Genomic DNA, 25,513 nt, shown 5'->3' with positions numbered 1-25,513 from the left:
TGGTACATGCCTGTAATCCTAGTACTCAGGAGGATGAGGCAGGAGGATCACAAGTTTAGGCCTGGGTTATATACCCCTTCTCAAAAAACAAATTGCCAGTAAGCCTTCACTCATTTATATGATTCCCACAAATAAAACCTAGGCTACATTGGCAGCCTATTCTGTCAAAGTTGAACAAGTTCCTAAATAATCCCCAATTTAAAAAAAAAAAAAAAAACTCTTAGGACAGTAATAACTTCACTCAGAAAATACTAAGTCTAAGGAAAAGTTCTGGATTCTAAAGCAGCTTCAGTTCCCATAGTAGTCATCATTCTGTTACACTTGGAAATACGCTTGTTCTAAAATAATCATTCATGAAGAAATGACAGTTATCTTTTCAAAGGAAACAGAAATAACAACACAGGAAGCATGGGGTTGCCTTATGCCAATTCTTTTTGTAAAGCACATTTAATTCACGGTTGCACAAACGAGGAGGTGGTGAGGTCGTTGGGAAGGCACTTAAGTCATTTCAATGAGGAACACTTAACAGAGAAGTATCTTAACATCTTGGACAATCTAGAAATATATGAGAGGTAAATACTGACTCCTAATACAGCAGCTTATCAGGAGTGTGCAGTTTCCCAGTATTGTCCACAGACCCTGAGACTGGACATAAATTACCTCCAAAAGAGCTAGGCACAATCCCTTTGCAATGTGTTGTGTGATGGCAGGTGACTATCTAGATGTTCACTCTACATAATCCCAAAACTGACAGCTATTCACTGCAGTTATCCCCACAAACTGGCAAACAATTCTGGTCTTCAGGGCCTATGAGTTCATCCCAGAAACTCAGACAATGATTTTTTTATCCTTTGGTACATTTTCTTTTTCCTTTGATATTGTTTGCTCATATAGAACATCTTAATAGAGAAAATGCCCCACCACTACTCTTATTGACTTGGCCTCAGTAGCCACAGGTTACAGTTAGTCTCTAATGTCCTTGGATTGTGACTACCTTTCCCCTTCCCCCATCTGTCCCTCTACCACATTCCCGTCTCCTACAGTAAGGGCAACTCATGGGCAAGATAGGGCTCGGTCATTTGCCTCAGTCCTAATTTCAAGGTTTATTATCAATGTCAACACCTGGATCAGCTGCTTCTTATTGATTTTTCTTCCCTAATTTGTGGATACAAATATATGCAAAGCCAACTAAGAAGAAATGACTAAGTGGGGTTGAAGCACTACATCAGAAGATGTACATGCTAACAAAAGATGGAGAAAGGGTTCCAAGAGGAGAGAATGAGACTGTCGTTAAGAAAGGTTATAGGAAATGACCTCTCTCTTGCCAAAGCCAGATCTCTCAGATCTCCCAACTAAAAAAATGAACACTAACAATATCCCATTGACTCTTCCTTTCAATGCTGGGGCTCAAATCCACGATATCACACATGTTAGACAAGCACTCTCCCTCTGAGTGACACTCTAGCTCTCCTACACATATACAGACTCTTGATTGCATGTTTGATGCCACAGTAAATCCCAGCACCTTGGAATGTTGGTACTGAAGCCCTTCAAGGTTGACTGGTCAAAGTCCATTATTTTCAAACTAGAAAATTGAACTCCAAAGTGAAGAAAGTGACTTGCCTTAATAAACATTAAAGATTCTTTAGCTGCAACACTGAGGCCAAGACTCAGATTTTCTGATCAGCAGACCACTGTTTATAGGTCTTTCCCTTGTCCTCAGCCAGTAGGGAGTTTGGTTTTTAATGTGGAATCCAGGTCAATACCAGTAGAGTAACTGCTCTTGCTGGGACAAAAAGAACAGTATCTGTCCTCCTCAGGAAAGGTACAATGTGTCCATACATTCATTCCCACAGGCTTCTAGAAAGACAGAGTTCTTTACAGACCCAGCAACTAGGCTGCAACTTACTAAGAAATGACGCCAACTAGGAATATCTGTATCTTACCCAAGTCTATGTGGTTTTTAATGCTCTACTTCTTTGTCCTCAAATAAAATTACAAATATAACACAAATATACCCGTTCCTTTAGATTAAGCAACTCACATCATGGTTTCAGGTGCCCTAATAAGAAAAATAAAATAAATTGTACTGTGACCTCCTAGATAAAAGACTGAGTTAAAATGAGGTTTGTCTAGCCCATAGGGGAATAGGCCATACCTGCTGATCTAACCTGCCATCATTCTGTGCTAGCACTTATACGCAGTACACTCATGGGAATGACTCCTTCCCAAGACACCCAAGAGGTAGGTAAATGCAGTCACCCCCATGGATGGGTGCAGCACAGAGAAGCACAGAGTTAGGTGACTAGAGTTGCCTGGGACCAGGGCAGAAGGACTGAAGGGTGGAGTCAGACCTCTGGCTCTAACCATAGCACTATCTTTGAAAGAAAAACATTTGGTCATGCATAGCAAATGTCTGCAACAGTGAGGGTATGGAAGCAGGAGATAAGAGATGTGCTGATCTAAGAATGACACTTCTAAATGAAACTCCAAGGTAGAATTGCCAATGAGGCAAATCTGAAGGGCTATAATTATGAGCTGAGGGATGTGGGCATACCTTGTCCCAGACCATGCATGCCCTTGAATGGCCCTGTCACCCTCACTCTCAACAGGTCAAAGAATTAGATTGCAAGGACTCCCCTTATAAGAGAATCACTGCTGGATTGAGGTGATGGCAAAAGTTTAAACTCTCCCTGCAGCCTGAGGTAAAGGAAGGGGACACAGGCACAGGTGAAACAGCTGAGCTGCAAAGCCCAGCAGTTCCTACCACAGCTGCTGAGAATCAGGCCCAAGAATCATAAACTTACAGACTCATGGTAGAACCAAGACTTGGCATGTCTTCCTCTGGAATGAGAGGCCTCAGCCCTGACATGGGGAAAAGGTCTGACATGAAATGCTGGCTTCTCAGTGAGGTAATGAAGAATACCTGCTCAGCTCCATAGGTCACCCTCAAGCTAAGCAGAGAGATCCCTGCAGGAAGCAACCTTGGGACAAAGGCTGAGGAGCTCTGCCTATGGGGACACATTGAAAGTTTTAAATTACACATTTACACTCCTCTCTCTCTCTCTCTCTCTCTCTCTCTCTCTCTCTCTCTCTCTCTCTCTCTCTCTCTCTCTCTCTTCCACATTCTCCTATCCACCCTACTCCAAGCCCCAAATCCCATCCTACAAACATGTCTTCTGTAAACATGATGGCAGAGACTCCCACAATCCTGGGATAGTCTGACAATGATCTGAGGATGACCTCTTGTCTTTAAGTGCCCCGGTAGGTGATATTGGTGAAGGTGGAGGTGGCCTCTTTATACAGTGGGTTGTTGGCCTGCAGAAAGAAGAGAAAAGTGTCTTATAGTGAGCTCCTTGGTTCTGCCTTACCATGAAGGTGTAATGCTCATTTCACTCACATTTTTACTCTTAAGATGAGAATGGATAGGAAATAAAAGGAGGAGAGATGGATTGCCATCCTGCCACAATTTCAAAGATTTTTTAAATTCATCTCTTTTTGGCAATTCCAAAGCATTCTAGGATAGCTTTTACTCAGCCTCTCCTATTCCTCCTCTGTTTCCTCATTTTCTCTTTTACCCTTCTTCCTTTTTTTCCTTCATTGTGGCAGTGCTGGGCAATATGAGCCAGAAAGAGAAATGGTGTTTAGAACAAAGAGGCCAGTTTTTGCTGAAATAATTCTTAATTTGTTTTCATCTCTTCTCTTTAATCACTATTCACTATTCATGTTGATAGAGGAAAGTTAGCACGTCAGTAGGTTTCTAACACATTATTTTCCAACAACAAATCCCATAAGGTAACTAGTCCTTAGTGGTGCCTTCAAGAAACCCAAAACATTCTTATGTGCCTCAGAGGCTCAGGATATTCTTATGGTCCCAACAGAAACATCCTTGCTTTTTGGATACTTGGGTAAAAAACCCTGGGGTCACCATCAAGTGAGAACAAACTTTCAGCCTAATCTTGGACACTCAGGCAGTCAAATGGCCTTGGAGGGTACAGAAAAAAGTTAAAATGTGCAAGCTGAACCAGAGGGATTCTTTTCCAAAATATTTAGTCATCTAAAATTCTAACCCTATTGGAGCTGACTTCCTATTCAATCCTACTCAACAAGCAACGCAGACAGAAGTTATGTCATCCCTCTGAGGGTCAGTTCTATTCTTTGGTTAAGTATACAAAAATTTCACAATAAGTGCTTGTTTGGTTGGGTTAAATCAGGATAAACTACATGGAGCCTAAGAGAATAGCCAGATTTAGATGCTACCATCTCATCATTTGAGGGAAAGAAGAGAATGAGGTAGAATGACATATATATCCATCTACATAGATATACTACATCTAAAAGGCTGACCCCAAAAGTAACTCCTATAGTTACCTAATTCCTTCCTAAGCAACTTCTCTGCACTCAGTTTCCTTACCTTTAAAATGGGAATGATAATATTGCTCAGCCAGTGGGGATGAAAGAAGCTAATATCTAAAAAGCATTTGGAGCCGTTCTTGGCACACGATAAAGGCTCAGTAAATGTTGGCTGTTATATCTTTTTCCATTTGTGTTTAATGCTTTGGACATCATTACTACTTATATAGGGTATAGATAGTGTATTTTATATTCTCTGTGTACATTTGTCCTGTCTCCCTCAATGGGAGAATTTTTTTTCATTTATTCAGTGTCCCATTTGTGTCCATTTGTGTTCAATCAGTACATATGACATGGACAGTGGTCACTGTATAGTAAAGGATCAGGTGGTTTTCAGGAAGCTTAAAGACAATTAGACCATCTCCCAATTTCTAGAACTAAGGACAACTGGGAAACCACAGAGCTGGCTGAGCCTGACCACCATAAGCATCTGCCACTTCCACTTCAGATTCTTGAACCAAAGACTTAAGAAGACACCCTGTGCAGCCCAGCCACTTACTGTGTCCCATTTTGCTCTGGCTCGTTCTTCCTCAAATTTAGCAAACTCCTTCCGGTCATGGATGGTGATAAGGAGCTTCCAGATGAGGAGAGTAGCGAGGCCAATGAGCAGAATAGCCCCCATCACTGACAGCAGGACCACCAGGATGTCAGGGCCCTTGGGACACTCTGTGAAGCAGAAGCAGATATCAGGAATCACTGGAACTGACAACAAAAAAGTCTTCTTAACAAAGGAGGAAAGAACCAGAAAGACCTCTGAAGGAAACAGGATGGTCTTAAAAAAAATAAATTCATTAATATTTTTAAGGAGGGGTGCTCTTTAGGACAGCAATGATCTGTTCTGAGTGGTTTAAGTCAGAGTGCTCAAGATGGCCACCGCTGGACAGAATTTATTCCATTCATTGTGAATTCACCCCAGTGTTTATTTTAAAAATTGATTTGGGGACTGGGCTGTAATTTAGTGCTAGAGTACTTGCCTAGTATCCATGAAGCTCTGGGTTACATCCCCAGCACTGCAAACACACACACACACACACACGCACATGCACACACATGCACACACACGCACACACACCAGGTAGAGTTGAGAGCAACCAATCCTTTGCCAGAATCCTCATCATTCTCCCTTTTTCCCCCTAAACAGAGGTAGTGTGACTTGTCCTTGTGTCTGTGCTACTGTGCCCTCCAGGGCCAGATTGCCTGGGTTTGAATTCTGGTTTAATATTTACTTTGCTATGTAATCTTCAGTAAACGAACCTTTCTGGGTATCTGTTTTCTGTTTCTCCCTCTTTAAAATGGAGACAGTATTTGAAGTCAAGTTAAAAACTTGCTATGAGTAATAATTAAACTAACTGTACTAAAGAATTCAGAAGATGGAAAAAATGAGACCTGTTGAAACTGTTTCAGGAATTGGCGGAGGGGATAAAGGAGAATGATGGAGGGGGTGAATTCTACTACGATATATTATAAAAACTTCGGTAAATGTCACAATGTATTACCAGTACAATGATTAAAAAATATATAACTAATTAAAAAAAGAACTTAGAACAGTGCCTGGCACAGAATAAGTGCTCAATAAATATCAGCTACCATCGTTACTGATGTTCTTCTTATACTTGCTCCTTCACTAATTAATTTGCCTAGTTAGGCCCTATTGGCATTTGTGTCTGTTACCCTGGTTCAGATATTTACATCCTTGAGGGCTGTGAGCCCAGTGACCTTAGAGACCAGGAGGCCTGCCAGCCAAGACAATATTTTAGATTCTTTCCTGAAATACTTAGCCATCTAAAATCCTAACTCTATTGGAGCTGACTTTCTGTTCAACCCTCGTCAACAACCAAAGCAGACAGAAGTTATGTCAATCCTCTGAGGGTCAGCTGATTATACTCTGCAGAGTTGTTTCCCATAAGCCTCAGGTATCTGACAAGTGATCTCACTCTGTAACCTCAAGTGTTATGAAACTAGGTGTTTGTATATATAAGTATTGATGAGTCTGGAGAAGAAGTCACATCTACTTCCCACACTATCTCCCACCTTTGTCTCTAAACATACACCATGTGCTCACCACACACTATACAAAAACAACCACCACCACAAACCAAGCTGGCTGTTTCCCAACCCACCAAATTATAACCTGTCTGTAATTAAAGGAGTGCCTGGAGAAAGGCTGTGAGGTTCCAGTGTCTGAAATCCCAGGAGCAAATGACCCCAGTTCTGGGAAAGGGAATTATGAACATTCTGGAAGGTTGGAATAGGGCTGAAATCTCTAATTATACATGGTGATACAGACAGGACCGGTAGAATTTCCGGAGGTCTTCAGGGGACCCTGTTACCCAGCTGTCTCAATGGGAGTTGGGGTCAGGCTTCTGGGAAGCAGAAGATAAGATCAGGTGATCTCTGGAGACCCCTCCCAGTCACAGCAGTGAACCCACAGTGAGTGACCAAAGGTCAAGGAAGTCTGGCTAGGGTTGGCAGATTTGGCAAGCAAAAGTAGAGGAATCCAGATAAATTTGATTTTCAGATAAATAAGCTGCTTTTCAATTTAAATATGTACCAAATATTGCATAGAACATACTGTATTTTGTCTGGCAACCTTATCTGGGAATGAAGAGGACCCAGCTCAGGAACCATTCCATGTGGCTAAATCCCTCTTGGCAGATACCTAGCCATTTGGCAATATTCCCTTTACTGCCCAGCATTGGCTCAGCCCTTCAAAGAGTATCTGTAGAGCCATGAGTTGGGGAAGAGAAAGAGAATGATCTTCTATGCTCCAAAACTCCAACTGTACGTTCTCCTCAAAGACAGAGCCCCTGGAAATGGTTGAGGGTGGGTGGAGGGAGAGTCAGTCAGGCAACCAGATAGAAAATGTGAGTCTCTGGGGGAGGGGTATGGTTCAAGGTTAAGTTCTTACCTTTATCTCCATCCAGGGCATGAGGCCCTGGATTCCATCTCCAGCACCATAAAATAAAAAGGAAATGTGGGTCTCTGGACCTGGGGTCCCATATCCTAATGTAGAGGAAGAGGTATGCTAGCAAAGAGTCTGGAAAACTATCCCCAGGGTTATCTGACTCATTCCAGGTTATCATCATCTCTGTTCCTCATACCCTCAGAAAGCCTCAAAATCCCAAGACAAATGATTGGGCTGGCAGAGTGGCTCAAGTGGTAGAGTGTCTGCCTAGCAAACTTGAGGCCCTGAGTTCAAATCCCACCACTGCCAAAAAAAGAAAAAGATGCCAAGACAAATGATTGGATAAATGGTTCAGCAGGAGTGCCAGAAAAACAATTGCAGCAAAATGACAAGGTAATTATAGGGACAAAGGAACAGATAACATGGAGGCAGAAAAATGCATTCTGTGTGTTAATGTGGGTGGGTGGGAATGTGTGACAAAGTCATGGTCAAATCAATCCACATCTGCTCCCTCAGGGACATATCCCCCAACTCCTCTTTCTTCTACCCCCTCATCAGCTTTCCTTGGAATCACTAAATAAAATTAAGGTGATGTCCTTTTTTAACCATCCTTGGCCCATATAAAGGGTGAAAGCTCTGGAAAGACTGATGAACAATTTCCCAAATGGGAGCACCACACTCTCCTCAACCCTGAGACAGCAACATCCTAGACGATGTATTTGTGGCAGCCCCTTCCTAAGCACAGGTGACCCAAAGTAGCTCTTTGACCTTCCTATTTCCTTTTTCCTACCTTCATCCCTTTCCTTCCCCCAAGCAGCCAAAATTCTAGCAAGTACCAAGATGTATATAAGCCTACTTGCACCTGAGAAACAATCAGTTCTACTAATTCATTCAAACTCCATTTATTAAATATCTTCTCAGTAGGTGACTAAGTACAGGTATACAATACCCAATAAAACAGACATGGTTCCTGCATTCATGGGGCTTATAATCCACTGAACAGGTGATTAAAGAAGCAGTTTGATCCTAGAGCAATGAAAGTTCTTCTAATGGAAGCACAAATGCTATGAGAAGCAAACAGAGGTACCAAACCTAGTCTTTACACACTTCCCAGCCTTGGGTATTTTGTTATAGCACAGAAAAATGGTAAAGACAGAAGCAATGAAGGTGGTAAGGGAAAGCAAACAAACCTATAGTGTCGGATGGTGACAACCCTGTGGTTGGTCTGTGTGTGATGGGATAGACTCCTCTGGCTTCTAGAGGGCCTTCAGGGAAAGCACTATCTTGTCAGTGTTCAAGACAGTCTTGACTTAACCCACTGGAGAAAATCTCAGAAGGCTCCTCAGGGGAAGTGGTGTGTCTAAAGCAGAGGCACTCAAATGTTAGGGTGCATCCCAAAAACCAGGAGCACCAGTAAAGAACACAAAAGCAAAGCCTTGGAGAGATTGGGCAGTGCTCCAGACTCTGGATTTTTAACAAGAAGGCATACCAAAGTTTGAGAACTTGTGTGTGAAAGCAGAGGCCAGAAAACTGTAACTCATGAGCCAAATGCAACCTGCCACACATTTCTATAAATATAGCCATGACCATTCATTTAAATATTGCCTGTGGCTGTCTGTGGCAGAGTTGAGTAGACAAAGCAGAGACCATATGGTCCAGAAGCCTAAAATATCTGGCCCTTTACAGAAAAAGTTGTCTGGCACCCAGTCTAAAAGATGATTTCAAGGAATTCCTATGGCTATAAATGTCAAGAGACCAACTGATTTATTCTCTACCTTCAGAGGTTGTTCCTTCACTCCCAGAATTTCTCGTTCAACCCCCATCACATAGTCCTATCCTACTATATGTTATATTGAGTCACATGCCTGCCTTACCTATGGCCTGTGAGTCCTACATCTGCCATTTCCTATTCTATTCTCAGCACCTAGTATAGTGCCTGATATACAGTAAGTACTCAAAATTATTTTCTAATCATTCATATCTGAATCTGTTGTTTAAGAGAAAAGGAGGTGTTATGATTTGGATATGGTTTGAGTTTAACCTCCAAGGGGCCAAAAGCTTGGTCCCCAGTGTGACAATGTTGAGATGGTGGAATCTTTAAGAGGTAGGGCCTAGTGCAAGGTAAGTAGGTCATTGAGTGGGGGAGACTGCCTTCACAAGGGATTAATGTAGTTCTTGTGGGACCCCAGTTAGTTCCCACAATAGCATGTTGTTATAAATTTAAAAAAAAAAAAAGGCTATAGCTCAGTGGTAGAGTATATGCTTAGCATGTACCAGGCCTTGGGTTCAATCTCCACAACCAAAAAAAAAAAAATCACAAAAGAGAAAACCTGGTCCCTGAATCTCTCTTGCTTCCTATCTTGTTATGTAACTATTCTCTCTCTGATACACACACACACTCCCACCATAATGCCATCCACCATATTGTGATGTAGCCAAGAGGGTCTGAATCAGAGGTTGAACTAATGAGACCACCAGATCATGGACTTCCAGCCTCCAAAACTGTAAGCCAAATAAAACTATTTTCTTTATATATTTCCCAGACCTGGATATTTTGTTATAATAACATTAAAAAATGGAAGCTATGAAGGTGGTAAGTGGAAACAAGCAAATCTATAGTGTGGGATGGTAACAATCCTGAGGTTTGTCTGTGTCTGATGGATGGACTTCCCCTGTTTCCAAGGGGCTTTGAGAGCAAACACTATCTTTTCACTCTTCAGGGCAGCTTGAACCCATCCTGCCACAAACCTGGTAAGTCAATGCTTCCCAGCATCAGGCATTCCTTTTCAGCTTAGGCAGGTTCCCCCTGGCAACTATCTCACTTATGGTGAACAGATGCCATGTGCTATAACATTCTAGAATTCAAAGTCCATACTTCTTGACATTACCATCTCCAAAAATACCATGATCTATTTCATTCCTTGATAACATCCAGACTTACCTTCTTCCTCTCCATATTTTTCTGTCTCTTCAACTAGCAGGTCATTTTCTCGCTAGAACTTACATTTATATATACTACTTGCCAAAATGACAGACTCCAGCTTATCACTTTTGAAACCAGGCTTAATGCATTCTGTTTAAGAGGGATAGTGTATGGAAATTCCTGCCTAAAATGGTTCTCTCTCTCTCTCTCTCCTGGGAGCAGGGGCAGGGTCTCAGCTTCACTTACCTGGCTCTTCAACCACATACAAGATGGACTTTCCACTGGCATCTTCATAGTACTGGAACCTGACAACACAGTCATCCTCATTCTTGTAGGTACAATTCACTGCATCCTTGCCAGTGTCCTCTGGGATGAGGGAGGGGAGAATAGAAGAATGAAAAACAGATCAATTCCCAGAAGATGGGGCCTTTCCCAACCCCTCTCATAGGACTTCTGTGAAAGCACGTGACAGGAAACCCTGTGCCTGACACTAGGCAAGATGCCTAGATCTGAGATGGCTAATATGGCAATTGCTACTCGTTGGCCCTCACTGAGCAATTTTGCCCATTACAGGCTCTCTTTGGTTTTTATTCCTTTTCTGGATGGGACATGATATACCAATATTCCACATTCTGATTCAAAGCCTGGCTCTATCATCTACCAGCTGTGTGATACTCGGTAAGTCATCTGACCTCAGTGATTCTCCCTTTCTTCATCTTTCAAAGGAAAATTATGTCCCCACCTTACTGAGGGAATTAAATGACATTAAATAGTCCCTAATATATAGTAGGTATTTCCCTCTCTTTATGTTCTCAGCTTGCTCAGACTCTCCATAGTTTGCTTATGTGGCCCTTACTATTTCTCCATACCTGTTTCTGACCTAGTGTGCCTCCCAAAGCCATCCTCCTCTCTGACTCCTACCATGTTTTGTAGGCTTGTATCCCTTCTAATTCTAAAGCCTGATATTCAGCCAATGACACTGTGGGTTTCCCTCCAACAGTTGCACTATGTCCTATACTGATGAAACCAGATGGGCAAAACTGATATATGATGACATTAGCAAATGTGCTAAGGTCACCCAGTAAATAAGTAATGGAGCAGGGCTAGAACACGAGTTTCAAAGCACACTTAATGGACATGAGGTCAACAAGCTGTCAGCATACCAGTGGTATCACAGTACAAGGGAAAGAGTAAGAATTTCAGAACTTAGTTCTCATCTTAACACATTGCATCCTTCCTTTGGCAAATTAATCTTCCTGATACAACTTCCTCATCTACAAAATGAAGATAACAATAGTACCATAATTCTACTGCATTAGTTTGGGAGAAAGAATATATAATGTGTGTGAAAGATACTTTTAAAATTTTGTAAGTTATAAAATTCCATATAGATATGCCTTTTGTGATGATTTATGATAGTGAAGGAAGTAGGTAAAAAAGTAATAACTTTCAATATTTGCCTGATCTAGATAATAAAATATCTTGACATCTTAGCCTCTCCACTCTGAGCCAATCATAGCAAACCTAATCTCCACCAGAGGAAAAACTGCTCTTCAGACTCAACCCCCAAATCACCAATCTCACCGCAGCCCCACTTCTGGTAACAGTCATAGGTCCAGAGATCTGACTAACTGGTTGTGTTTCACTGTGGCTGTCACTGAAGATGTGTTTCCTGCCTTCATGGGTGATTATTAACTGCAGAGAGATTGCAGTTTCCCTAGTACTGCCCAATGCCTCACTAACCTAGATGACCACACCAGATGTGCTGTCAGCACAAAGATCATCTCCTTTAAAGTCAGGATGAAGTCCACACCAAAATAATCGCAGGCAAGAGTTTTTCTCCCCATTGTTTGTACTTCTGTCTGTCTTATCCTGGGTTGTGGGGGAAGAGGGAGCTCCAAAAGCCAGAGGATTTTAACCTAGAGATTTTTGGTTACAAATCCATAAGGGTAAAGGTTTCTCTCCAAACCAGCAGCACTTTAAGCAAAAACTTGGGCATTGCTTAGCAGGCTTAATAAAGTAAACCTGGCAAATGCTTACTCTCCTAAGCTGATGACAGTCATGGGAAACCACTTCCCAGCTCTGTGCCTCAGTTTCTTCACTGTAAAATAGGGCACACTGTCTTCCTTTCCTTGGAGGGCAAGGTTAGAGTTGCCTGATTTACACACCCTTTACAAGTTATGCATAGGCTCTAAGAAGCAGAAGGAACTGCTGAACACATCTATAGGGAGAAGGAGGACTCTGAGGAAAACCAGCCTTTACCCAGTGCCTGCCATGCATCAGCCCTGTTCAGTGTTTCTTGAGGTGGGAATTACTCGTGCATTTTATAGGTGGCAGTTCGTAGGTTTTGGGACTGAACTGTAAACATTTAGAAACTGGTTTGTGAGACTCTAAGACTTATCATACTTACTAAGCTCTTTCACAGACTCGATCTCATCACGGCAGTAACGGTTGCAGGTGTTTTCCTCATGGAGGACTCCCCGTTCAAACTTCTTACACTCCACACACTCCCTAAAGAAGAGATGGCATACCCATTAAGGCAGAGGAAGCACAAGCCTAAGCACGTCCCAGTCCAGCTCTGACCTCCATGCATCCAGAAAGTGGCATCACCTTGTCTTAAAAAAACAAAAACAAAATATGTGTAAGACCATGCTTGAGGCCCACAGCCAAATGTGGAGTTCACGGGTGGGAGTGCATCCTTATCCATAAGCTGGACCTGGCAGCCAGCAGCTCCCAAGTCCTTTGTAAAGCTTATTTATTTATCTATTTATTCACTCATTCATTCAATTATTTGTTTGTTTGTTTAGAGACAGTTTCATTATGTAGCCCAGGCGGCCTTGAACTCACAATCTTCCTATCTCAGCCTCCTGAGTGCAAAGATTATACGCTTGTACCACCACTCACTAAGCCGACCTCATTAAGCTTCTTCAAGGGCTGTAATGGAGAATCCTACATTATTCCTGAGAGCCTTAAGGTCAAAATCAGTTTTGTGATTTGGGGATCCAGTGTAAAATGAAAATTTTGATTAAAAAATTGCTAAAATTTTCATGATAGTGAAATTGGCACATTCAAATAAGCATAGGCCTTCTCAACATGGACCCGTATATAGTCACGCAAGCTGCATGACTGTGTCTCTGGCCCTGCCTGTAATGGTAGAGGAAGGACAGAGCCATGGACTTGGGCTGACAGGACCTTCCTCTGACATCCAGACAGAGAGGTTTGTACTGGCAAAATGCCTGTGTTTCGTACAGTGTCCTCCATAACTCCAGTCCCTGCACCTCCCACAGAATCAGAGCATCGGCACTGAAGTGCTTCAGACAATGTCTGATTTGGCCTTCCTTACTTAACTCAGGGGGATTCAGTATGCCACCCTCAAAAAGGGCTTGCTCCAACCAGAGTCCAGCTGGTACTACTCTGGCCCCCTTCACAGTTGACTGTAACTCCAATTTCCCCCAAAGCAAAGTTCCCATTGGGAAGAGGAGAGTGGCTGATTGGCTGTAATGAACTCTTCTCCCTAAAGCTTTGATAAGTAAGAGATAGAACCTCAAGAGTTGGAGGTTCTAGTCCAAGGGACCCTTTTCCCCTTCCCAGCCTCCCAACTCTCTCCAAACTGACCACTCACTTCTTAAAGGTGCAGGCATCTGGGCAGGTAGGACACTTCTCACAGGTATCCCCATAGGAGCCTGGCTGGATGCAGGCACAGCTGCCACACTCACACTTGCCCCGGCCGCTGCACAGCAGCCCATTGCTGGACATGCAGGTGTCGGTGCGTGTGGTGCAGTTGCAGTAGTAGCCGGTCCAGTCGGAGTCACACAGGCAGTCCCCACAGCTGCACTGGCCATGGCCTGTAAGCACAGAGCCCAGGAGGGCAGACCAGATGATGAGGGTCCCACCCCCGTGACAGCAGGCTAAGAACGGTGACCCTGATCTCCCAACCAGAGGGCACATGGGGAGCTGGCTCACTACCAGGGAAGCCCGACTCAGTGGGGACAAACTCAGCTTTCTAAGTGTTTCAAGGTGTGGCAGGACTTGGAAAGGAAAGGAATATCAGACTCTAAGTCTCCCTTGCCTCCGACTTTTTTTTTTTTTTTTTTGCCTCATTCTGAATCCCTATACCTTCTCTGCCAGCTTCGGTCTAAGGACCAGGAGTCACTAAGCCACAGTCTGTGCCCAAACTCGACACTCAGGAGGCTTGATGGTGTGGTCTGATGATAGCAAACGGTTCTGCAGACTCCCAAACTTTTTCCCTTTGACCTGACAGGCTGCTCCTCTCTCTGAATTGACCAGAGAGAGCCACCATTGTCTTCCCCCAGTTGGGTTAGACACCGGCGTAGACTCCAATTTGGGCAAACTGGCCCCTTGTACTAAGAAGCCAGCCACCAGTGTCCATTATTCTGTTTCTCAAATCAGCTAGGTGTCACCTTGCCAGGTGAGGAGTAGGGAATGAAGAGATCAAGCACAGCATCGTGTGCACTGCCTGAGAAGGGCAGGTGCACACTGAGTACCTGAAAGCACGGATACATGGGACAGGGTGTGCAAGGGGCAGACAGAAGGCATCAAAAGCCCATGCAGTTGGTCACTGGTGCCAAATATCCATGAAGAACAAATACATTCTATACAGACTACCTCACAGCTTGCTGAGGGTCAGTGTGTTAAAGCCATTTTTAATAGAATATTCTTAAGTTTGACCAGTGGAGGAAGAGGAGAGACTAACAGGAAGGAGGGAGTCGGAATGTCTGGTAACTGGGCTTGATACCAATGAGAAATTCTGAGGTGAGAACATTTTGGAAATTCAGATGTACTCAACTTTTCAAGTGGATGGGACAGAAAGAGAGTTTCTGACTGCTGTATTTCTGGACTTCATTAAGATATTTCTAATCACTGCCCCCAGCCTGTCCTCAGCCCTGGATAATTCTAAGTCATCTATCTCCTTTTGTCCAGGTAATACTTAGTTCAATCCACCCTTCCTCTTTAGCCAGGATTCTCTTTTTAATACATGGTTTCTCAGACTTGGTACTTCTTGATATTTTGAGCCAGAAGGCTTGGGGGAGGGGCTGTCTTGTATACTGTAGAATGTTCAGCATCCTGGGCTCTGCCCACTAGACATCAGTAGCCCTTTCCAGTTGTGGCAATCAAGAATATCACCAGACATTGCCAAGGGGGAGACACAATAACTCCTCCGGCAGTTGAGAACCACTATTCTAAATGTCAATCAATTTGATCATGCTACTCCTGTACTGAAAAACCCACAAAGATTTCATACTGCCTAAAGGATTAAGTGCAAAGTCCTTGGCAAACACTCAAAGCCATTGCAATGGGCACTACCTGCCTCTTCTCACATTTCCATGCATTAGCTTTGTGCCCCAGTGTTTCTCTTCATTATCTTTCCTGCACCTAGACTGCCCTTTCGTCCTGTGACCACTACCAAACTCCTGCTCACCATAGGGCCAACTCAAATGTTCCCTCCTCTCAGTAACTTTTTCTGATCTTCTCGGGCCGAATCAGCCACCTACTCACATGTCCTCCCAGCACGTAACAGCTACCTCTACTTTGACCCTTATTTTATGGCTATTTGCTTGCTTACCTGCGTCTCTTTCTAAATTCTTTTTCTCCCATCTCCCTGATGGCAGAGCACATCCCACATTATTTTCCCATTCGTAGTGATTAGCATGAAATCTGCTACAGAGTCGGTGTACGATTAATGTTTGTTCGCTCACCCATTCATTCAACAAGTATTTACTGAGCTCAGACCACACGCTGGGCACTAGAGATTTAGCAGAGAACAAGCATTCTGCCTTGTCTCTGCTATCGTCGACATATTCTAAAAACCACACATACACTCACCAGCTTGTGCCCTGTGTTGTACTATTATAGCATTGCAGAAACCCTGTTCACCTCACTCTCTGAATGTAGGAATAAGAGGGATCGTGATGGGGGTGGGGGTCAGGCTGCTTAAAAACAGGCAACCACTTGAGGAAATGTATCTCCCTAATCTTTTTTTTTTTTGGGGGGGGGGAGACTGGTGCTTGAACTCAGGGCCTCAAGCTTACTAGGCAAAAGTTTTACAACACCACACCTTTAGCCCTTTTGCTTTTAGTGCTTTTTGAGATAGAGTTTTACATGTGCCTGGGCCAGCCTCAAACTTCGATCCTCCTACTTCTGCCTCCCATGCAACTGTAATTACAGGCTTGCATGATCACACCTGGCTTGTTTTTGTAACAAAGTCTTGCTGACTTTTTCCCAGGGGCTGCCCTTGAAGTGTGATCCTCTTGTCTCTTCATCCCAAATAGCTGGGATTATAAATGTGCGCTATCATGCCTGCCGTCCCCACCCCCAATATTCATTTAACTTAAGGCTTTACAAATTGGCTCCTAAACCCCGCAGAAGGTGACTCATTCTCCAGTACTCTGAATCAGAAAGAAATGGATGCATAATAAAAATCTGATTGTTAATCAGAGGAAATGCAGCAGGCAAAGAGGAAATAACTTGAATATTCGTCTGGAAACCACAGGATTGTCTGACCAGGTAGCCCTAAGGAGGTAAAGGAGAGGGTGGTATAAGGCCAGACTCAAAGAGCAACTAGCTGGCACCAACAGCTCCCAGTGACCCCACTAGGTCCAACCAGTGTCTCTCGGCCACTGTGAGTCCCTCTGTCCATAACCCCAACACCACCTTCTACTCATCATACTGACATTCAAATAAACATGCAAACAAACAAAATAAGACTCAGTCACACCTTGGGTGCCTTGGAAAGAAATGTGTGGTTCGCAGGAAGGACGAGCAACCAAAGCCAGCTGCCAAGTATATCTGCAGAGCAGAGTGTCGGGCTGACAGAAGGGTGGGGAAAGCAGAAAGACTCTGAGTCTTCAGATAGACTTCCCTCGAAATACTTTGCGGTGAGAATTCTTCTTCAAAAGACTTATAAGAGAGGTGGAAGGAAGGAAGCAGTATAGAGCAAGAGTCAAAAGACAGCAGGAAGGTGGTCTCAGACAGAGACTCCCTTCAGCCTTAATTAGTGGTGGTTCTGGAGGATGAATGGTACCACTGCACTGGCCTTGTGGAACCATGTCCATCAGTCATTGGTCAAAGTCTGAGGGCAAGCAGCTCCTGTCAGCTGAGTCCAGGGCAGATGTAAGCTATTCTCAGCCAACCCTCACAGCAGCTGGGGGTGGGGGTGCCAGCCAGCAGAGTGGGCCCCACAGCATCCACTATCCCTTGCTTTTAGCCATAGCTCCTGGATGAGGAAAGACGGACACTACAGAGGTCTGGCAGCACTGAGAGGCCTCAGCTTCCTCAGAACACTTGTCCCATAGTGTTTCCTTTGTGAAGCAAAACAAAGTGATCTTTGACAAGAGGATCTGCAGGCCAGCCAGGGAGTGAGGTTGAGAGTGGAAGTGGTCAGCCAAAGCCAACAGGCTGACCCCAAGCCCTGGCAAAGTCAGTCCTAAAAGGAAGCCACAGTGTGCTAATGTCACAGGACTGGCAGTCCTCCAGCAAAAAGGAGGCCTAGGCTGGGTTCATAGGGAAGTCAGAGGAGGGGGGAAAAGGGAAAAGAGCTGGGAACAGGGGTCGGGTGTTACAGGGGTCGGGAGTTACAAGTCTCAGAGAAGGGGATCACTCTCTCTACATAGCCAGACTTCAGAGCTGACTCATCATTTCACACCTTCCTCTGAGATTCATCGAACATCCCACCTCCATGAAGATGCCCAGACCTCTCTAGCCATAACGAGTCTCTCACTGGTGACTTCCTGTAAGATTCCCTGGGAATACCTCATTTCCAGGATCTGGCAGATTCTGCCTCATGTTGTGAATTCTCCTTTGGTAAATTAATGAAGGGTAAAACTTCCTTATTTACTCCTCTCTATCCCACACAGCCACAGCACAGGAACTGGGTTGCAGATGAGCCTGACTGATCTGTGTTTGTGGGTACAGCAGGTGGAAGAGCCTGAAGAAAAGGATGCACTCCCTGATGTTTGAGGAGGGGTGTTGACAATGGCCAACCTCAAAGACCAAGCTTAACATAGGGAGGGAGTTTCCAGGGCACCAGCTGCCATGCTTAAAGGCCAGAAACTAGGGAAATGAAACTCCCCTGGGTGGAAAACCAGATGGCCTTCAGACCTCCGACGTCTCCATAGCACTCCTGCCTCATGAGCCCCTGTGTGTGGCAAAGAACACACCACAGAGCCAGCAGCTGAGGTGAGGACAATGCCAGGCTGGGCTACAGCTCTGAGAGGAATCATGTGTGACTCCATTCACTGCACAAAGCAGGCACTCAATAATGTGTACCTGAGCTCTGTCACTGAGGATGTCATGAGAGACCACAGGGTCCAGATGTGAGACCCACTGGGCACCTGACGCCCTGTCAAGAAGTGGCAGAAGGAGGCTCCTTTGTAATCCACCTGGGTTCCCCACTGGAGCACAATGAGGATGAGCTGTTCCTGGACCAGTGGAGGCAGGAACCTGGGCAGCTGACCCAGGCAATTCCCCTTTGTGGCTTCAGCAGGGACGGCAGCCAAAGTAAACACACTCTGGCTGGCGCCCCTCCTACAGTGCCTCACACCAAACCAGGAACAGTCAGCCTGCAGGAGAGCAGGGTGTTCAGTAAGCCCTCTGCAGACTTCTCCCAGGGCAGCCCTCCCCACCATAGTCCCAATCTTGGGTCTCCAACTCCAAACTTTCCTATTACCTCTGGCGCTTTAAATATAATGCAAATACTATTAAATATTAAAATGAGCTGAAATTCCTGTCTCACTCCCTAATTCAAACTGCTATTGTTTATGTGTTTTTCTCTTCGTATACCTGATCTATCTTTCCTCTAGCCTAATGTTGACATCACATCCGACCCCTTTCTCAAATTTTGTTGATCTAAGTATAGGAAATAATGTTGCAGATAATAAAAAGGTGTCATTTTTATATTTCCAGGGCATGCTTTAGAATGACACAGATTTATCTTTCTCATCAAGTTTTTTAAGATCTGATGTTAGTGTTAAAGTGAACGTGTGGTGATTAGCTCAGCTGGTTAAACTCCAATGCAAATGAAACTCACCTGGATCATGGATCATCATAGAAAACAATTATGACCTGTCTGCTCAATTGACCACAGGGTACACCCATAACCCAGTTCCAACTAACCTGCAAATCTCTGCAGTCTATATGTCATAAAAGGGATTAAACTACAGTGATTATAGCCCAGCAAAAAACCTATCTCCAGAGCCCATGGAAAAACTCAGACTGCCCGTTTGCCCTCTGAGAGTGTTGTCAGCATGTCTGCAGATAAAGACTACATTAACAGTTCACCTTCTCCTGGTTGGGGAAATACCCTAGGAGTATTTAGGGCCAATGAGAGACCAATGTGAGATTATTCATACTCCTTAAGTTTTACTGAATTTTGTAATGAGCAGAACTCAGCATCCTGTAGGTAGAAGGACTCAAAATTATAACCCTAAGCTGGAAGCAGGACCTCTCTACAGTGATGTCATCCAGTAGTTTTCTGCCATGTTGCAATGTTCTTTATCTGTGCAGTCTGATATCTGTGCAGTCCACATGTGGCTATTGACAAACTTAAGAACCAAATTTATATTTTCATTCTCAATTAATTTAAATAGCCACATGTGGCTAAGTGACTACCATATTGGACAGCACAGATCTAGAATACAAAAAGTATAGTAATACCCACAAAATAGCAATACAATAACAAAATAAGGCTAACATTTAACAAGAGCATCAATTTTCTGGACATTGTTCTATATATTAGCTCATTAAATGTGCTCCAAAGTCTTGCATATATACTACTATTTTCCAAGTCTCTGTGATAAAAAGAAATTCATGTACAGTTATTACTAATTTTATATTCTGATATCATGTATTTTCTATAACTGCTGAAATTTTAATAACCATCAGTCCATAATTTTTTAGCTGAAAAAAGGCATTAGTTCTTATAGTCAAAAAAAGATTAGGAATTTATAACATTAGCAGACTGGCAGAAGAAAGTAAAGAACAGAAAAACTATCTTCACCTGGAAGTCCCACTCTGATGGAAGGAGAGAAGCTACTGGAAGCAGAGGCTTATTTTAGCCTTGTACCCCCACGTGCAAGAGAAAAGATCTGTTTCCCCTTCTTTCCTCATTCCTGTTTTTTTGCCAGTGGAGTGGAATAGCATCTACTCTGCTCTGCCTGCCCATCTCAAGAGCTCACCTGTGTTTCCGGAGCTACAGGTATGCATGGCTACCTTCCTACGTGGACACATGGGCGTGCAATTCTACTCACCTGAGCACATCTCCCCCTTGTAGCGGACACAGGAGAAGTCATCACACTCGCAGTATTTGCCTGTGATCTTGCCGAAGTCACTGCTGTGGCAGACACACTGGCCGCAGAGGCATTCACCCCGCTGGCTGCAGATGGGCTGGCCCTCCTTGGGGCTGCACTCATCCTGCTGAGAGGGGCGGTAGTCCTCCTCGGAGCACTCACACTGGGATCCCAGCCAACCTGGCCCACAGCGGCACACTCCACACTCGAAGGTCCCATTGCCATCATTACAGCGCCGGCTGAAAGGCTCGGCATAGGCCTGGCAAGTGCAGTCACAGTCAAAGGTGACCTGGACAGTCAGGCTGTCCTTGAAGCCCACAGGCTTGATGGTGAAGGACTTCTCCTTCTCCTGGGGGCAGCCTCGCACCTTGGCCTCAATGCTGAAGCTCACCTGGATGGAAAGACAGGTGGCATTCAGACCTAGGTAGTCTCAGTTAATACTCCAGCCTTGGAGGAATAAAAGCTATTCCCTGTCCTGCCAAGGAATTGCCAAACTGAGTGTCTTATCTGCTTGCCATATGGAGTTCCTTGGGCTTCCCACTACCAAAGCCTGCAGAGCAAACACAAGAGCACTGGGGTAGCTGTGCCACTGTGACTATTTGTACCACCGGACACAAAGACATGGTTACAGACAAGAAATCGAAGGCTCAGGCACAACAGAACCTGTGGTTGTGAGCACTCTACTCAGGCCAACTAAGCTAGCTGGACCGATTACTTAACATCAGTGAGACACATAAAGTATTGCTTTGTACCACACAATACCACAGAGCGGTCAGCCAGAAGCTGAGGAATTTCCACATTACATTTCATCACAGGCAAACAGTTCTTACAAGGGGTATGAGCACATATGCCCAGAAAATAGACTGATAGGAAGGCCAAGAGATAAACCTGTAGGAAGATCAACACATCTGTAGAAATATCAACTATTTCCCTTCCTTCCTCTCTCTCCTCCACCACCCCCTTTCCCTTTAGGCAGAACAGAGGAGAACCAACCAATAACAAGCCATGAGAGAAAGAAGGGAAAAAATGAATATTTTCTTTCTCAAATGCCATGAGGCTTTTTTTTTTTTTTTGCCTGTTCCATTTGCTGTTGAATCTCAGTAGCTAGAACAATGCTTGGCACATAGTCAGTGCTCAATAAAAATTTATGGATGGTATTGCTATTTTACATTGAAGAAAAAAGAAAGGTATTATCTTGGGGGAGGTTACTTAGGAGCTGAAGATAAGAAATATTTCCATTTGTGGGCTAGAGGTATAGAGCAATTGCCTAGCAAGCACAAGGCCCTATGTTCAAACCCCAGTACCACCAAAAAAAGAAAAGAAATATTTCCATTTACAATTGAATGTGCATTCACACTTAGATAACCAAAATAGAAGTTCTTAAAACCCCTAATAGTGAAGTTCACTCAACAGATACAGAAAGCTTAGGAAACAGAACCTTCAGAGAAAAAGGTTGGCAATTTTAGTACTTTGGACTTGTAATGAACTTCAGGAAGAAGGTACCAGAAAGGAAGGGGTTGGAATGCCCAGAGATGCCAGGGCCCAGGTCAAGGTTAGAGCTGCAAGTTTTGCCCCTTCCCAGCCCACCTCACCGTGTCTCCAATCTCGAGTCCTACACAAGACTTGAGGCCTGGGATGACCTCATTGTTGAGGCAGGTGGCATTGAAGAATAGAGACAACTCTTCAGGGAGGTCGCGCACTTCCAGCTCTACTTTAGAGCGGATTTTCTGAGCAGAAAAGGGCAAAAGAAGGGAAGGAAATGAGCTGAGAGGAAATGGGCGAAAGCTAATTCCACCCCAAGCAAAGTCTATCAGGTGGCCTTGGACTGAGGTTTGCCTCACAGCAGCAAGAGCACACTGAAAGGCTGTTTCCTGCTCTATTTCCTGCCCAGAACCTGCTCCCTCCAAACCAGCTACACCCTCCTGCAGACCTTGTGAACCTGCAACAGAGGAGTGTTAGTCCAGGTCACCTTGGATAGTAACACTTTCTACCTACTTTTTTTTTATCAACCTCACCATCTCCATGGCTCACTGCCTCTCTTCTCTAATGTTAGAGCCCTCTGTCTCTCACTTTGTCCCCACAATTGCTCCTTCTCCATCTAATCCCCATGCGCAACCCCTTCTACCTTCTCTAAGATCCCCATTCATTGTTCTGCTACTCCCTGGCATTCCTTTCTAGGCCATTTCCTTCCCAGAAGGCTGCATCCCTCCTATAGCTGGCCATTGCCTGCCTCTGGGAACACAAAAGACCTTCCAGACTGGCAACCAGGGCTGCCAAATTGAGCCTTGCTGTATATAAGCTACATCAAGTGGACTCAGTAGGCCCATTCCCAACATGAGGTACTTACACCATAAGCATCAACAATGAGTTGGAGAACATTGCTGGAATCGGCAGACAGAACCCCCACTGTGGTTCCTGGGATGAGCTCACTATAATTCTAGAAAAGAAAACAAAGATGTCCAGAGCTTCTGGAATGAAAGTCGTGGTCTCCTAAAGCCCTACCGATATCAGACTAAGACTCTTGAAATGAAGATTGGAGGAAGGGATGGGATATGTGACTTGTCACTGCCAGGAATATATCTAGCAGTTTTTCGGCCCTGAGCAAAATGACAGGAAACCTTTTACTCCTCACTCCACTGAATTCCCTCCTCTCTACCACGACAAACATCAGCACTCCTTTCCCAGTAGGTTAGAGGTTGGAGGAAAAAGGCCACAGGGAGGAATGTTAAGCACCTGGGGAATGGGTTGAAAGAGGATCTTTCCTGGTTGAGGCTCTGGCCAATGATGGCATGAGCTGGCTGCCTGGGACAGGTTCACTTATCACAGGACGCACTCCAGGAAGCCCCAAAGGCACAGTTACCTGGTAGAGATTGACTACATTTTTAGTCACTGCAAAGATCAAATTGATGTTTTTCTGGGATAGCTTCTCAGTCATCAGCCCCAGAGAGGGATAATCCTAGAAAAAGGGGAAAGGTTAGTGAAGAAGTTTCACATGTATCCTTGGATTCTAAGCCTTTGAACTTGACTGATTTGGTCTGTGACCAAGACAGTGGTGGTGCTTAAACATTTTTACCTCATAGTCAAAGTAAGGTGCTATGGTTTGGATATTGAGTGTGTCCCTCAAGCTGTGTGTGTTGAAATTTAATTCCCATTGCAAGGTATTAAGAAGGTGAAACTTAATCCAACTATGGAGTTCAGAGGGGACCTTTGGGAAGACAGCAGGATTAGAAAAGGTATTATAATGGATTCCTCATGATGGAAGCCTATTGGCTTTATAAGAAGAGGGAGAGAGAGACCAAAAGAGACAAATATATACATGTGTACTCCCTGACTCTTACCATGTGAGAGGCATGGCAACACCTCTGCCAGCGAGAAGGCAATCATTATTAATATAATAAATGTATATGACTGGTCATCACCAGATGAGGTCCCTCAACCTTACACCTCCAGAACTGAGAGCCAAAATAAACCTCTTTTCTTTATAATTTACCCAATCTGCAGTATTGTGCTATTAGCAACAGAAAACAGGCTAACATGTGAGCAAGAAGGATAAAACAAAGTAGCAGTACAAATTTAGTTGTGACCTCTAAAGGCACAGGCTAGTGGTGTCAAAACTAAGCACTTACTTCTTCCTACTCAGAGTCAATGCCATAACACCATCAAGCAGCTCCATGGTGTCAGGCACAGGTTAGGCCTCGCTGTTTTGGAGCTTCTGACAAAAGCCTTAGCCTCTCTCTCATGATCCTTCATCACATGGTCTCAGCTTTTCTTTCCAAAAATAGCTCTCCTCTCTCCCTGTCCACTCAGCAATGACCTGGCCCACTCTTCCTCCAACTTAGAATAGCCTTCTTTTCCTCCTTCTTTAGGACCCAGCTCAATTCATCATCCCAGCTCCTAATGAGCTTTTCTCCTTTGGATACATATAACCCTTCACTGTGCCAACCATTTGGCACACATGTATTTTGTGTTATTAATAAATACAAAAGTATATCCTTTCTCTTCAACTAAACCAAAAACTCCCTAAGAGTAGAACCTTATGATCTTTTTGTCTTCCTCAACTTCTGGTACAGTGCTTTGCATAGACTAGGATCAAAAGCAGCTAATTTACCCATTGCCTGGTAGTGCTCAACTTGGGTATGACTGACACCAAATTTGTGACACTTGGAACCTGTCCATGAGACCTTAGGAATCTCATGCAGGGAGATCATAATCATCCATCTTAGACTCCTGCCTTTACAGGGGTGTGCCTTTAAGCTACCTAGACAATAAAGACAATTATACTGTCTTTGAAAGATGACAAATAGGCTGGGGACTAGTTCACTGGTAAAGTGCTTTGCCTAGTGTGTGAGGCCTTGGGTTCAATCCCAAGAACTTAAAAAAAAAAAAAAAGTTCAAGTATGGTGGTGCATACATATATCCCAGCACTGGGAAGACAGGAGGATCTTGAGTTTGAGATCAGCCTTGGCTACACAGAGAGCCAAGGCTGATCCTGTCTCAAAAACCCAAACAAACAGAAAAGGAAAAAGATAAAGATTCACACTTCCCCCCCCTCCCCGATGCTCAAAGTGCCAGCGTCCTGAGCACCAGCACATTTGTCCATGGCTTGCAGTAATTCTTCCTGTTTCAACTTAAAACTCCTTTTCCTTTATTTAATTAAACTTTTATGCTTAATTAACTAAAACACATAAAATAACTTATAAGAATTTTCTATGTACTATCCTAAATCATCCATGGGCCTATTCCTTCCAAATAATTGTCTCTGAGCCATTTAACCTTTCCTCAGAAAACATGCTCTGTGTTTTTGATCTTTGTCTTTTCTGCCTCTATCTTCTCCCAATAGCTACCAGTAAGCATGGTATTCCAGGAAGGGGCTCATCTGCAGACTATGGAGGAAGGTCTGCTTTCCGGGTGGGCCTATGTGAGCCCTTTGGGTCCATTCTGGATGTCATGACGATGAAGACAGTAGAG

The 25,513-nt window shown here is 44.0% G+C and overlaps 1 protein-coding gene across 2 annotated transcripts in view; it reads right to left on the bottom strand.

Moving 5' to 3' along the window:
- Positions 1-414: 414 nt before the first annotated feature.
- Itgb3 (integrin subunit beta 3) overlaps positions 415-25,513 on the bottom strand; it is a 51,897-nt gene continuing 26,798 nt past the window's right edge. For both annotated transcript variants that reach the window (XM_020179679.2, XM_020179680.2), the window contains 9 exons: positions 23,406-23,501; positions 22,893-22,982; positions 22,138-22,272; positions 20,507-20,936; positions 13,864-14,086; positions 12,652-12,752; positions 10,488-10,607; positions 4,913-5,079; positions 415-3,318 (listed from right to left, as the gene is read on the bottom strand). In XM_020179679.2, coding sequence (XP_020035268.1) covers positions 3,253-3,318; positions 4,913-5,079; positions 10,488-10,607; positions 12,652-12,752; positions 13,864-14,086; positions 20,507-20,936; positions 22,138-22,272; positions 22,893-22,982; positions 23,406-23,501 — 1,428 coding nt within the window. In that variant the 3' untranslated portion in view covers positions 415-3,252. The remainder of the gene's footprint in view (positions 3,319-4,912; positions 5,080-10,487; positions 10,608-12,651; positions 12,753-13,863; positions 14,087-20,506; positions 20,937-22,137; positions 22,273-22,892; positions 22,983-23,405; positions 23,502-25,513) is intronic.

The sequence above is a fragment of the Castor canadensis genome, chromosome 11, assembly GCF_047511655.1.
Source record: "Castor canadensis chromosome 11, mCasCan1.hap1v2, whole genome shotgun sequence".
Lineage (NCBI taxonomy): Eukaryota > Metazoa > Chordata > Mammalia > Rodentia > Castoridae > Castor > Castor canadensis.
This window is presented reverse-complemented; position numbering and strand designations above follow the sequence as displayed.